Source organism: Pongo abelii, chromosome 5 (assembly GCF_028885655.2).
Source record: "Pongo abelii isolate AG06213 chromosome 5, NHGRI_mPonAbe1-v2.0_pri, whole genome shotgun sequence".
Classification (NCBI taxonomy): Eukaryota; Metazoa; Chordata; class Mammalia; order Primates; family Hominidae; genus Pongo; species Pongo abelii.
The window spans coordinates 25,639,357-25,654,553 of NC_071990.2; the positions used below are offsets into that span (position 1 = coordinate 25,639,357).

The window sequence follows — 15,197 nt, forward strand, 5'->3', positions numbered from 1 at the left end:
AGACCTGGGTGAATCTTATCAGTAGACACCTCTGCGGAATAGTCAAGTATCAGATAAAGCAAATAGCTAGTGATACCTTGTTTCAGGGGCAGAAATTAAATGTATTTTTTATCTTTAGCTTAAGATAATTTTTACTCTAGGTAAAAAACTAGTACTTCTATTCAGAAGTCTCCCCGGGCAGAGAAATCTCCATGCAAATTACTGCCTTTAGGTTAGCAAGATTTTTTCCGTGTTACACGAATATATTTTCAACGTTAGCTTATGAGACAATATTGGAATATAGGTATGTATTTCTCTCACATATTTACCTTTAAATGTATTGTGCTTAATGTACATTTGTACATATGTGCATTAAGATATTCAGACCGAGAACACACATGAAAGTGGAATTCTTGGGAATACCAAATTGCAAAAATGCAAACAAAAATACCAGCCATCTGACAGAATCTTAGTGGCTGGGTCTGTTTATTAGTAAAAACAACAAGCCACTTTCTGCTGTGTGGACAACTCTCTGAGGTCAGGCAACAGGCACCAGAACTGCAAATTTTAGTAACCTCTCTTCATAAAAGATAAGGGCAGGTGATTTTGTAAATATTCAAAGTGAGATGGTCGGTCAAAGCAGACGCAGTCATGGTATCATTTGATTGGTGAAAAGTTTTTTAAAAGGGTGAGTGATATGCATACTAAAGCAGTAACTAAGACTTAACAACCAGGCTAGACTTTCTTAATTTACTCCAGCCCAGGTTTGTTTTCCTTTATGTCAATGGATGAATTGTTCCTCACCACATGGTACATATGGTTCCCATTAACTTTGTCTTTATCCAGATGTTTTTCATTTCTACCATTAAATCTTGAGGTTTGAAATTGCAGAGGCAGGTTGAAATTGGTAAAGAAAGTCTATTACTTGTGTGTTTATGGCAGTGTTTAAGGTTTATTTTTGGAAATACTTAGTCCTGTTCACACATTCTTATATTCCACTTTCAAAGACAGAAATGGAATCACAGTTAACCTTATCACTATAGCAGCAAGGGTGGATGATTTTCTCCCCTTGCACAAATTAAAATGGTACTCTGTCCTTTTGATTTTCACACAGTGAAGTAAAGTTGACAGTGGCCTCCTTCCTGTCTGATCGAATTGTGGACGAAATCCTGGATGCACTCTCACATTGCCATCATAAACTGGTAAGTGCTATGCACATCTTGAGCAGGACCTCCTGTTTCAGCTCTGCTGTGATGCAGGATAACTTCCGGTGTGGGGATGTGATTTCTTTTCTGCATTTCACACTATTACAGCTTTATGGTTTGTGATCTTGGTTTTCCTCCTTTCTCTTCTATGTTGCTTCTAGCCATTCTGGAGCATGTTAGAACTTCTCCAGAGGGAATGATAAGGGAAAGCAGAACTGATTGTATCCAGAAATCTTATTGTTCATTTATTATAAAGGTCAAAAGCTTGGGGAAGAAATGTTGAGACTGATGTCTGAAATTAACATTTTAATTTATCTTTGCTCATTTTGTTGCTGATATGATTATTTGATAATGGACTATTCTAAAAATATGGGAGAAAATAAAAATATTCGAATAAAGGAAGTGCAAGAACAAAATGGGCATAATTTAGTAATGGATAGTTGCTGACTGCCCCGCAGGTGCCTTGGATATAACCAAGGTAAAAAAAAAAATTTCTTCATCTAGAGACTGGTTCTGCATCAAGGTAGGGGACTTTGCTTCCAATATCAGTGCATATGAAAAAATGTATCAGAAACTCAATGTTGTGCAAACTTCAGGAAGTTCTCTGAGGTACAGATGAAGCTTTTATAACTGGTTATATCTTATGTCTCAATATGATGCAGTGGAAGTCTCCCAGGAAAGTTATAGCAATGTTTCCTTCAAGAAAAATAATTCTTCAATGTTTTCTTAACTGTGCGGGATGGAGATACCAGTTTTATGGCATTGAATTGTTGTGTGACACTAGAGAATCCTAAAATGAGAGGAGTAGCAACAGCTTCTACATGAAACAGACAAAATGCGTGTTTTTGAAAAATTCATTTGAGAAAAACGTGTAAGACTGTCTTCCAAAATCTGAAAGACAAGACAGATATCTCTAATAGCACGATTCAAATGCTGCCTGTGGACCATAGGTGGCCCACTAATGGATGGTTCCCCAGAGGAAGCATCCAGAAACTTCTTGAGTGTCCAATATCAGTGCATATGAAAAAATGTAGTTTTTCATTGTAGCACCAAAAAAGATAGAGTATCCAAACACGTTATTTTTCCGATTTTTCTTTTTTATTGTATTTTAATAGTATATTGGTTTGTGCTAAATTGGAAATATAAAAAACCAGTTTATCACCACATTGAATGTAAGAAACACTGTTTTCTATTTCCTGGCACGGTAAAGAGCTACATGATTGTTTAGAGCTCCTGATTCAGCCTTTTTTTAAATAAGTACAAACAAAAGCAATAGAGTATTCATCCATTCATTCATTCATTCTTTCATTCATTTGAGATGGAGTCTTGCTCTGTCACCCAGGCCGGAGTGCAGTGGTGCGATCTTGGCTCACTGCAACCTCTGCCCCTAGGTTCAAGTGATTCTCCTGACTCAGCCTCCCGAGTAGCTGGGACTACAGGTGTGTGCCACCACACCTGGCTAATTTTTGTATTTTAAGTAGAGATGAGGTTTCACCATGTGAAATCCTTTCTCGATCTCCTGACCTCAAGTGATCTGCCTGCCTCAGCCTCCCAAAGCGCTGCGATTACAGGTATAAGCCACTGCACCTGGCCTAGAGCATCCTTTTAAAATAAACTTATTTTAGAAACAGTTTATTGATAACCCATAGCTCCAGGAATGGCCTTAAAATGCTTACTTATGACACAAATAGTACATATTATACTAACAGAAATCTTCATGTGAGAATTACACTGAAAGTTTGAATTTTTCACTTTTTTGCGTTTGTTTTTTCTTAAAGAATTTACTCAGAGAGTATTGATTTTTTTGAGAAAAAATTTGCTGAATGCACTTTTGGTTTGAACTTCATTTTAACATTAATACTGCTGATTTAGATTATAAGGAAAGAGATTAAGACTCATATGAAGGAAATACTATCTTCAAAATGAAACCTTGTTTTCAATGACTTTCAGATTCCATTTTCACCAACTTAAGTTTGTAAACGTTCTCAAAGTTTCCATGAACTTGCCAGCTGGTTTTCATTGTTTCAGAAGAATTAAATCAAAGTTCCTGGTGTCAGCTCAGCTCAGCACTGAAGTTTGTTAATTTCAGCCAAGCTTATTCTACCTCTCATTTAATTTTTTATGTTTACCTAAAGTATAACACTGGAAATTAAGAAATCATATCAAATATGGTATTCATTATATGAAAACAATGAAAGCTAGCAGGAATTAAAATTTTGCTGGTAATTTCCTTCTTTTCAGTCCTTTAAAAATAATGAAAGTTGGAATTGTTTTATTACTCTCAGATACTTTTTAGTATAGAAGAAAATTTCTTCAGAGGAATTATCAAATAAAATTAATAAAAAGAACACTACTATGTTGTCTCTTCATTTACTAAAAGAGATTTATAACTTATTGCTTAAAACACTCTGTCCTCCGAAGAGAGATAATAAAAGAGGTAAGTTACTGTACTGTGAATGTGTTAAGAATTGTCCTTGTCACTCGTCGACCTTGTGCTCCACTGCGCCATCTTGTGGAAGACGTCTTCAGGAATCCAGCTAACCAGCACTTTCTGTCTCTGTGCTTTAATTTCCCCTCGTACACGTCTTGACCTTCTAGGCTGACCATTTCAGCAGACATGGCAAGACCCTTCCTCCACAAGAATCCTTAGAGATCGAGCTGGCTGAGGAGAAGCCAGTTAAACGTTCCATCGTCACAGTGGAGGAGCTAACAGAGATAGAGCGTTTGGAAGATCTGGATACCTGTATGGTAAGACACATCCTCTGGTGGCACCATTACCCTATTCATTGGACTGTGCCATTGTGTTTTTTTTAAAACAAATCTCACCTTTTGAAATCAGACCAAACAAAACACTGTCCCCACCCTCAGACAATTCTTTCAGAAAAGTCCTAAAGAGGCCGCTAATGAAGTGAATAAAGCTGAAGCTTCAGCCCCCTTCTAAGGCCCTGTAGCCATAGTGGGAAAATTCCTAATTAGGAGAAATAGATTAGGTAACTCTTAAAGGTTTTTGTGACAGGAAAATATCTTCAAATAAAATTATAAATAAGCCATTACAAATGTGAAGAAAGACTTTTTCAAATAAAAAATATATTATAGGGTGACTCTTTCTTGGTCTTACCTGTTTTCTTTTGTTACACAACTTTTTGACAAACCCTTAAATTTGGGCTTCCTGTTTAGATGAGATTCTGTTTCGTTAACCTGATTTGATGTGCTTTAGAAGATGGAATGCACACTATAGTGTTTACCTAACTGTAGGTCTTAATTTCTTATCCATTTTCTAAATTTCATGTAGCATATCCATCTGGCCCTATAACTAGAGTATTTAGGTTGTTAATACCTTTTCACTCTAAGGAAAATTTTATCCGAATCCTGTTTCATTATTTTAAAATTTATATTAATCAGCATAGCTACTTCTCACTTTAACATGAAACAATTGTTTGTGTCTATATCATCCTCTGTATTCAATATGTTTATGTCTTACAAAATGTTTACTTTTTAATAATTCCTTATAATCTGAGGTGGTGGTGGTAAGACTAGGTTTTGGTTACTTATATGTCCAAATGTTTCTACATTAGCTTGTGATTTTAGCAATTTTTAGATGAAGCCATTGTTAAGAAATAGTACTTGTTTTAACTTTGAACACCAAGGATCTGATATGGCCGATATTACTTTTCTAACCTAGGAGGGAACGTAGTGTGTTAAAAAGTTTACTTATTTTATAAACCACTGTTATCATGTTTTCAAGTCTGTGAATAAAATATTTGAGGGTTCTCTATGTAAAGTCCTGTCCTATACAAGGAGAACAGCAAAGAAAGCCTAATGTATAATCCAAGATTGCAAGCAACATTCTAATATCACTAAATAAAGCTGAAAAACAGTTTTCTGTATAATTATATAAACCTGCACATATATTTAATCTGGGTGGAGGAAATTGTCAAGTTTTTAAAAACTTGGTTGTCCAGCTCATTATAAAATTTATATTTCATAAGTATTTTGAGTTTGTTTGCCTTTTGAGGCATTAGAAGTTGGACACTATGTTATAGGATAATTGTTCTGGAAAGCTCTTAGACTAGCCCTAAAAGAAAATAAATAATAAGAAATAGATTTGAATTAAAAATTTGAAATCAACTCCACATATCACGTTTCCTACCAGATTTATTTGGTCATGTGTAAATTGGAAAAGGGTGAAGGAAAAAACAAGCTAGTAAAATGTATTTTATTGGGTTTATAGATGATGTGGTTTGGAATGAGGAAAAGTTGGTTATGAAAGACCGGCTCAGCTACTGTAACATTGGTTTTAAACTGTGTAAGCTTTGTTTGGAAGTAAGTTTTTTTGTTTGTTTAATTTGGTTTAGTTTTGTGAAAGGAAGAAAAAGGTTGTTTGTTTGTTTGTTTTAAGTGAGTGAGTTGAGGGTGGAGGAAAGGAATAATTTTTAAAAATGCAGTTGGAAGACCACCCTCAGAACTTAAGACACAGCGCTGCAGCAGGCACAGCCCCCGTGAGTCAGCATCCATTGTAAAAACATTCATGTTGCCATGATGCCTAAAGAGGCAGGAGTAGATGTAGATCTCTTTGAATTCAACTCTCAGGACAAGCCACTTTAGGAGGGTAGACTTTATCTGGTTTAAAGGGCCAAGGAGGTAAGCAGGGACGGCCATTCCTGAGATGAGCCTGTGTTGAGTCCTGGGGTGAGGAGCAGGGCCCTGGGTGTTGAGGGAGTGACAGAGAAACATAAGAGCTCTTCATCAAAAAAAGAATATATAGGTAGGCATGAGTTTTTAAGTCATGAAAGTAGCTTTTGTTCTAATGGATATTGTCTTCATTCATTGTTCTAACTAGGCTAATAAGTTGTTAAGTAATAGAAAACCAGAGTTAACTTTGCTGTTAGTGTAACGAAAAAGCATATTTTTTTGTGTGTAAAAAGTGCAAGTCGAGATTTTATACTATTGATAATAATTTCCTGTATACTTTCAGCCTAACCATCAATTCCAAGCCACCCAAAGATAGAACCATTCACATGGCAGCAGCTGCCCCAAGCGCAAGGATCCCTCTCCTAAAGGAAATCGATTTTCTGAGCTGGTACAAACTCATAGCTAATTTGGAAGGAGTAGAGCAATAGATTGGTCTTTTAATGCCTCCTTTCATAATGAAAGTAGCAAACCATTATTGTTTGTTATTGACATCTATTACCAGATATTTCAAGCCGTGACCCTCATATGATGCCATTGGGGGAAAAAAGTTTGCAGTCCGTATTTCAAAGGGAGGTGCATTTAATTCATGATGGTTTTCTAAAGAATGTATGCATTTTCCTTGGCAGCATTTCTATCTTAAGTGATCTGGAAAGTTAAGACTCAAGATTAACTGTTGTGTAGAAAACTATCAGAAGGGCAAGTACATAAGTACATGCATGCAACCTTTCCCTCATGGAATTAAAAACCCCTGGTGGGTAGAATTTGTGCCACAGATGGAGCTACAGCACTGTTGAATTTGATTGCTTTGGGAGATGTTGTAATTTTACTATTACCAAAAATGTTTGTTTATAGCCCAAAGAACTGTGAAACTTTCCCTATGAATTCCAAAGGAACTTTGACATGTCACCAACCTGCTATTCACAGATTTAAGTTTGTTCACAGATCCTGGCATTTTTTGTGCAGGATGTTCATAGCTACTAAACCCATTTTTGAGCATTTCTTTAGGAAACTGGGCAGAGATTCTGGGAACACTTTCGTCGCCTGCCCCTGGATTTCTAATCTTCATGTTTTCTTCCATTTCTCCCTGGTCCAAATGTCAATTCCATTTCAGTGCTTAAGTCTCTTTAAAAAACCAATAGTTATAATTGCACTAGGGGAGGTTTAAGGGCATGTTAGGTGTAGAAATTTATATTAATTTGAATTTTAACGTTTACCTTCCTGGAGTTGGAAACGATAATCCATACAATTGATTTCTTTGAAAGAAATTCATCACTTAGTCAACAACAATTAAACTTTTGCTTTGACTAAGCGAAGGCTGAAGTAAGAATGATTGAGTGATTTCTTGGGACCTGTTATCTACTGGAGGATAACTAAGCTTCTAATCAAACTTAATTTTATAAAGTTAAAGAAAAAGGCTGTTCTTTTTAAACAGAGTGTCAGAAAAGGGAATTTTGTTTGTTTCCAATAAGATAAATGATCTTTTTCTTTTAACTAGAAGAAACTAAGAGGTAATCTAGTTCAGGTGGTAGGACACAGTGGGGAGGAAGATAACACAAACTATTAAAATCACCTGCACTGTTTTACAGCCTGTGTCTACTCTCTTAGCCCCAGAGAGTCTGACATCTCCTTAACTGCAGGGCGGAAAATTAAATGGTTTAAAAAGCCTTCTTATTCATGTGCCTAACACTTATGTAGTACCTGTGACGTGCAGGCACTATTCTGAGCTCTTGTGACTGTTAACCAGTTCAATCTTCATAGCAACCTGAATAATAAGGTCTTATTAATACCTTCTGTTTAACAAATTAGGAAACTGAGGGAGAGAAAAGTAAAGTAAGTAACCCACAGTTAACCAAAGGCAGGCAGTTTGGTGCCAGAGTCTGCATTTAACCAGTCTGCTATGATGAGTATATGGATTTCATCTATGGTATTTCTTACAAAAGGATTAAAATTTGCATTCAATTTAGTTATACCACATTGATTTCTGTAAAAAAGGTGCTTACTAGCCCCAGATGAAATGAACATGTGAACAGAAACACAAATAGAAGGCGTAGTGTCATATAATCATAATGGAAGCCTGTAGTTTTTGAACATTGTTGGAAACACGTGTGTCAAATATCTGCTGTGTTCAATCGTTATCCAATTGTTAGAAATGAAGTTGCCCACTTTTGGCTTACCTGAAACCTCCTGTGCCTCTCTATATGTTATTTTGTTGGTGACAATGATTAATTAGTTTTCCTATATGCTTCTTATCATTTCAACCCACATGCCTTATATGTCATGCTGAAACGTGTATTTCTTTAGAATCTTTATTGTTCACAGACCATCTGTTCTTCTGCAGTCGGGTGCTCTTAGGAAATCAGTATTCTGAACCATATCTTTGAACTTTGGTGTCTTATTGGTCCTTGGGGTATTGAAGGATGCAGTTTTAGTTCTGCTGATTAGTTATCTCTAAATATTTAATTTGTCACCATATATAGTATACCATCTTTAAAAAATAGCAGAAGTTTGGGATTTAAGTAGTATGCCAAGTGAGTGAAGAGCCAGTGTCTGCTCCTTAGGCATAACTAGCTCACTAATTGTATGTAATTCTTTCAATTATTTTAATGAGCATCATACCAGTTTTAAATCAAAAGATATTCATGCAGAGGAGCAGTTTGTCTGCTTATTGCTGTTCCTAGGAAAAGAATCTTAAAAAGCTTGAATTATTACAGAATGCATCTTTCTGAATCCTGTCTCCAATGATAAAATAGCAATTATTTTCCCTTAACAAATTCAACTTCAAATTTCAATATATATTTTTTAAGTTTTTAATACAGACTAAAATTCAGCAAAAGTCTATTTGACTTGGTCAAAATACTATTTTTGAGAAGAAATTTAAACAAATGGCCTTATTCTCAAGTGCCAACAGTTATTAATGGAACTAATCTATTCACAGTGTCGCCAAGCACAGACTATTGAGTCAATATGTCTCATTCAAAATGGTTTACACTAATATTAACTATGTGCAGAGGGTTGTTCAAGTCATAATTGTTAATTTTCTCTTATAATTTTATTCTGTAATGTCTTTTTCTTACTGATATTACTTTGAAAACAGAGTTAACTTTTTAACTAGTAGAAAGCAATTGATTAAAACACCTTTTTTCCAAATTCTAAGTTTCAAAATTATAGTACACTCTCTGAGTCCAACTAAAATGGTTAATGTGTGTTCCTCAAAGTTTGTAATAGTATTTTTTATTTATTATTTATTATTACTATTATTTCTTTCCTCAGAGATCCTTATTCTGATGTAATAATATTTGTTACAGTCCTTTGTCAAAATGCCAGGAATGCATGTCCCATCCCTGAAGACCCTCAAGACCCAGAGTTATTCTTTTAATTTTTAAATCACATGAATACCACTATCAGAGGCCCTATTCCAGGGAGCTTCCAGAGATCTGACCCAGATATCTTTTTTTTTTTTCTTTGAGACGGAGTCTTGCTCTGTCGCCCAGGCTAGAGTGCAGTGGCATGATCTCGGCTCACTGCAGACTCCACCTCCCTGGTTCAAGCGATTCTCCTGCCTCAGCCTCCTGAGTAGCTGGGATTACAGGTGCCTGCCACTGCGCCCGGCTAATTTTTGTATTTTTTTAGTAGAGATGGGGTTTCACCATCTTGGCCAGTCTGGTCTTGAACTCCTGACCTCATGATCCACCTGCCTTGGCCTCCCAAAGTGCTGGGATTACAGGCATGAGCCACCGCACCCAGCCAGACATCTTTTTTAAAGGAATAAAACAAGGCCTAAGGTACAGTGTTGACTGCCCTCACAGGCCACCCAAGAGAAAAGATTTCCCCCTTATTGCAGTTATTTCTAGAAAGAGATGAATCCCACACCTTTGACCTGCAGTTAACAGAGCAGGCTTCACCCCCAGAGCCCTAAAACTCCCAATAGGAGCTAAACTCCTAAGGGAGAAGATGGGGCATACTAAATAAATCCCTCCACAAAATGACTTTGAACCAATTATGACTAGTCAGGGTATTCTAAAACCAGCACCCAAATTGGGCACCTGACTTGTTGATTGGAAATGATGATTCTTATGAGCTTAATTTTGACATGTAATCATCATTATAAAAAGTAATTTTGTAATCGTAAACTAAACATGAACTGTATTAAATGTCTCTAGTAACCTGAAGATTTATAAAACAGAAACCATTCCATTGATTAGTTCTGTATGTGTGTGTATGACATAGGAATATACTTAAGGAGGAAAAATTTTAAGTGAATTTTAACTGAGTCTAAATGAATTAAGTTATTTACAAGCAGTCACAGATTTAATGGCTCCTGGGTGTAGTACAGTAGAGCCAATAGTAAGTGAAATAATTTCTCTAAACTCAGTCTTACTTTTCCTCCCTTAGAAACCTCATGCTTTTCAGCATGCCATGATGACACTTGCGTCAACGGCGTTTCGTTTATGTCAAAAAAGCTCCAAATTATCACTGCTTTCCAGTTGGAATAGAAGATCAAATCCCTTTGGGATGAAAGTTTTCCTCTTTAATTTCTGACTTAAACAATATTCGAATTGGAGAAAACAATGTTTTTAAATACTAAGGATGTAATTCTTGTCTGTATATATGTATGTGAGAGAACCTGCCTAAAGAGGAAGACAATGGGAAGTCCTTAGAGAGGACTTGTTTACCCAGGTGATGGGGTAAAAGAAACATCTGGAAGAAGGTGGCTGCTGGCTCTCAACAGAGCCCAGAGGAGGAGGCAGTTGTACTTGATGTTGAAGTCTTAGGTAGCGATGAGCTATCAGAAGATCCCTTAAGCCAAGCATAGGCTAGACGGCCATTCATTTTTTTCAACAAATGCTTATTGTTCATCCATCATATACCAGGTATTCTTGGCTTCTTGCTAGGAATGGAAGGTGAAAGAACCGTTGTATCACCCACCAAGCTTGCTACATTGAGGGGCAGAAGTGGCAAGGTAGTTTTGGTGGATCACAGAACCACCGTCTGTGTAAATCCATCACCTGAATTTGCTTGGATGCTGGAAGCTATGAGTCTACCACTGAAATGAGGTCATCAAGAAAGGCTTGAATTCATACAGGTTACATCTTTCAAACCTTTGGTCACAACCCACTAGTGAGTCATGAAATCAGTATAATGGTTGCAACCAGGATTAAAAAAAAATGATCTGACATACAAAGTATGAACATATTTTGTATCATATTAAGTATCATAAGTAACATACAAAATGTATCCATAAGTATCATATTACACCAAATGTTTGTTTCAGTTATACATACATGCATGTGTAAATTGGAGTGTGACATAATAACATATATGTCTTAGGAATAGGTCACAGTCAAAAAAGTTTGAGAAACTTTCATCTATAATAACTCTCTCTACCTGGTGTGTTTCAACTTTCTCAAAATATTAGCCACACAGCAGCTCATGCGTGATCTTATTATTTCTCCACTGCACTGTCCAGGTCAGGAAAGGGCCTGAGCAGAGATGCAGGAGTAGAAGAGAATTTGGTACCCTGGAGAGCCTCTTCTAAATAGGCTCATCGTTTGTTTCATTGTTTTGAGTTCCCATGAAATCATTTTTACTGAAGAGTGCTTTTGCCTTATGTTGTTGATCGTCATTGAGGACCACTTTAATAAATATCCCTATGAAATTTGTTACCATATGTACTCTTTATACTGTCTATACCACTATTATTGTCACTCTGTTTTATCTTAAAGTGCAATTGTTACAGATATATCCAGGTGAGATTGCAGGCAAGAGTAGTAGACGTTCTGAGTAGTTTGCCTTCTGTCTTAAGGACATGATGGATTGTGCCATGTGTCTCACTTTGGTATTGTTAATTGAGAGGCTCAGAACTGAATGTGCATTTGACCTATAAAAAGTGTGCAGTGCCTGAAGAAGTATAGTTTGTTGTATTAAGCTGTAATTCTGACTTCATTTTTTTCTTCATTGTCTTTACTCATTAAAAAAAAAAATATTGCCGTTACATATGGGCCTCAGCTCATTTTCAGACTGAGGTGGTTATACATTAGCAAAGTGAAAAATTAGATATGGTGGGAAAGTGCTCTGGTAAAGGTAGGTAGGTTGCTATGGAAGCACAGAGAAGTGGTGTCCAGCCCAGCCTGGGGGAGGGGTGTTGTTAAGGAAGGCTTCCTGGAGGAAGGTTCTATGCATCATGCCTGGCACATACTAGGCCTTCAGTAGCTGTTGGTACAATGAGAGATGGCATGAGAAAGAGAAGTTTGCTGGAAGGAAAATGAGTAAGTAAATTTAGTAGGGAGAGTGGCACATATAGAGCTCTGGAGTGAAGACAGAACAGTGCAATTTGAGGAAGTAGTATAAATTGAGGAACCCAATTTGGGGAGGCTGGAAGGGAAGGCATGAGCCTCATCACCCAGAACCTTGTAGATCTCACTTAACGGTTTGTTTGTTGTTTATTTGTTTATTTTTAAGGTAGCAAGCAGCCACCAAAGGTGAGGAAGCTGTAAGATGGGCTAGATTTTTGCAGAAACAGTGGTGACTTCTGTTTTGTTCATCAAGATTGAGGTACTCACAAGGCCCTGGTTGTGATGTCCAGGAGTAGCTCTGGGGCTCAGTAGTCAAGTCTGAATAAGGAGCCATCCATGCCCAAGTAAAGCCACAGTACAGATGTGCTCACCAGACTGCCTTCCCTGAAGTGATCATTGCCTCTTCAGTTCTATCAGCACTGTTCTTTTTCCACATTCATGATATTTATCTCAATTTACCTTCAGCGGCTAGGTACAGTGGCTCACGCCTGTAATCCCAGCACTTTGGGAGGCTGAGGCGGGCAGATCATGAGGTGAGGAGATCGAGACCATCGTGGCCAACATGGTGAAATCCTGTCTCTACTAAAAATACAAAAATTAGCTGGGCGTGATGGCACATGCCTGTAATCCCAGCTGCTCGGGAGGCTGAGGCAGGAGAATTGCTTGAACCCAGGAGTCGGAGGTTGCAGTGAGCCGAAACAGCCTGCACTCCAGCCTGGCAACAGAGCGAGACTCCGTCTCAAAAAAATAAAAAATAAAAAATAAAAATAAAAATTTACCTTCAGCTACAGTTACATATATTCAGCTTCCTACTTGACATCTCCAATTAGCTGTTCAAAAAGTATCTCATATATAGTATGTCCCAAATAGAATCATTGAGTTCCCCCTTTCCCTCCCTAAGGCTTCACCATCAGCTTTATGACTTTCTATTTCTACCCATTTGTTCTGAACTCTATCTGTCATCCTCAATCTCTCTTGTTCTTTCACTGTCCAAATCTGTCTTCCCTCCCTCATCCAAGACATGTTTGATTCTTGTCTGGACTCTTGAAACAGGCTTGTACCTCACACTTCTACCTTTACTGTTGCTTCTGCAGTCAATCGATCCCCTATTTAGTATCCAGAAGAGTTTTCTAAATGGAAATCAGATTGGTATCTAAGGTGTCAAATCCTCTGATAGCTTCACATTGTATCCAGAATAAGGTTCATGGTTCATAAGGTCCTACATGGTCCGCCTTCTGTCTCTGTCTCCTAATTTTACTCTCGTCTCTCCTTTGTTCTCTTCCCTCCAGCCACTGGTGGATTTCTTGCTTTTCCCTAGAACTTGTCCAGGCTCCCATCTCAGCTCTTGTTCCTTCACCTTGGAATATTCTCCACTAGCTTGTCCCTTGGCTGTCTTCTTCTCACCGTTTAGGTCACAATTCCAGTGTTTCTTTTCAGAAGTTGTCCTTGATCCTCTGAGCCAAAGAAGCCTTCCAGTCACCTTGCATATTATATTATCTTAGCACTTATCAGAACTTGAAGTGATCCTACTTACTCGTGAAGGTATAAGCTTCTGGCGGGTCGGGACTTTGTGCTGTTGACCACATATTGCCAGTATGTCATAGCAGCCAGGTGTGGAAGCTATTTTAACCCATTTTTCAGATGAGACTCTTAGAAGTCAGGGACGTTAACACACTTTCCCCCATCACATTGCAATAAGGAGTTAGCTGCAGCTGAAAGCCCAGCTCCACATGATCTGACTCTCAAACACGTTCTCTGTCTGCAGAATTCATGGTCTTCAGGCTGGCCTGAATCCCAGGAAACAAAGACCCAGGACAGGTTTGTGGTGGGAAAGAGCCTTTGCACTGAGGGCTTACACTGAGTGTTCGGTGGATAGTATCTTTATTCCCACGGGCCAATTATTTCTTTATAGAGGTTTATTCTTAGTTCTCAGTGGAACTGGGGGAGATACTAACCTATGGTAGCAAATCCATACCTCCTCCAATTATGGGGCAAGCAATGGCATGGATTGTAGATGCCTGAACTGATGGAAACAGCAGAAAGATCTGGGGTAGAGGACTTTGCCCCTGGAAGCTGCCCATACATATAACACACGTGATCCTTCCAAATTCAGCCCTTGTGGTTAATCAGGCTGCACTTCTTGCCCTAACTTTGAATTGGATTGTTTTCCTTCTTGCCTGATAGAATCTCAGGTTTAACCAAATATTCCCTGAGATTAAAGACTTTCTGAGGAGGGAACAAGTAGGGTAGATTTACTTGGGCTGAAATTTGGGAATGACAAAAAGAAGTGGCCTAAATGTGGGTGGAGGGAGAAAGAAAACTAGTGCATGACTCCGCATTATGCTTTTGGCCATTTAAGATTAGGTCACAGTAGATAAATTAAGTGATTCTGTCTAAATTTCTAATTGTACTGTTAATAGTTTAGAAACATCAATTAAAGTTGGGATGAGTTAAGCTTCATTCCTCAGTTCACATGTAGACATTCAGAGAGTGAAGTGGGCCTGTCAAATTCTCAGTTTCCCTAAATGTGCCTCAGAGGAAACCTCTTGTCACTACTGGAATTTATATTTAAGATTTCTTCCATCTCTCAGGGCCGAGGCCAAACCTCTATCACAAGCCTATCCTTTAAAAAAATCAAAATATACAATAAATGGTTTTTAGCTTTGGCCTTTGATGTATGTGCTGAAGAAAATCACATTGACTTTCATTCTGAAAAATCACACTTGGAAACTAGACCAAAAAAATTACTTCCATGCTCCAAATATAACTGTAAGGGATTTATTTTATAAATTCTTGTCTAGATTATATAGCCTTATATAAATGTATTTCTTGGATTTATATGTGTTTCTGACTTCTTTGAGAAACTATTTTAGGTAGCAGATTTAATAACTAATAGAAATTAAAAAGATAAAGTGGGGTGAGCAGAGTTAAGAGGAAAGAAAACCTGAAGGAATTATAATACAGCAAACTTAAGGATCAGCGCCCAGCCTAGGACCACATGGTGCTCTATTCTGCTTGCTGGCTAAGG

The 15,197-nt window shown here is 37.6% G+C and overlaps 1 protein-coding gene across 13 annotated transcripts in view; it reads left to right on the plus strand.

Annotated features, from left to right (window-relative positions):
• Window positions 1-15,197, plus strand: part of CARMIL1 (capping protein regulator and myosin 1 linker 1) — a 349,638-nt gene that overhangs the window by 284,097 nt on the left and 50,344 nt on the right. For all 13 annotated transcript variants that reach the window (XM_054557000.2, XM_054557001.2, XM_054557007.2 and 10 more), the window contains 2 exon segments: window positions 1,094-1,181; window positions 3,783-3,932. In XM_054557000.2, coding sequence (XP_054412975.2) covers window positions 1,094-1,181; window positions 3,783-3,932 — 238 coding nt within the window.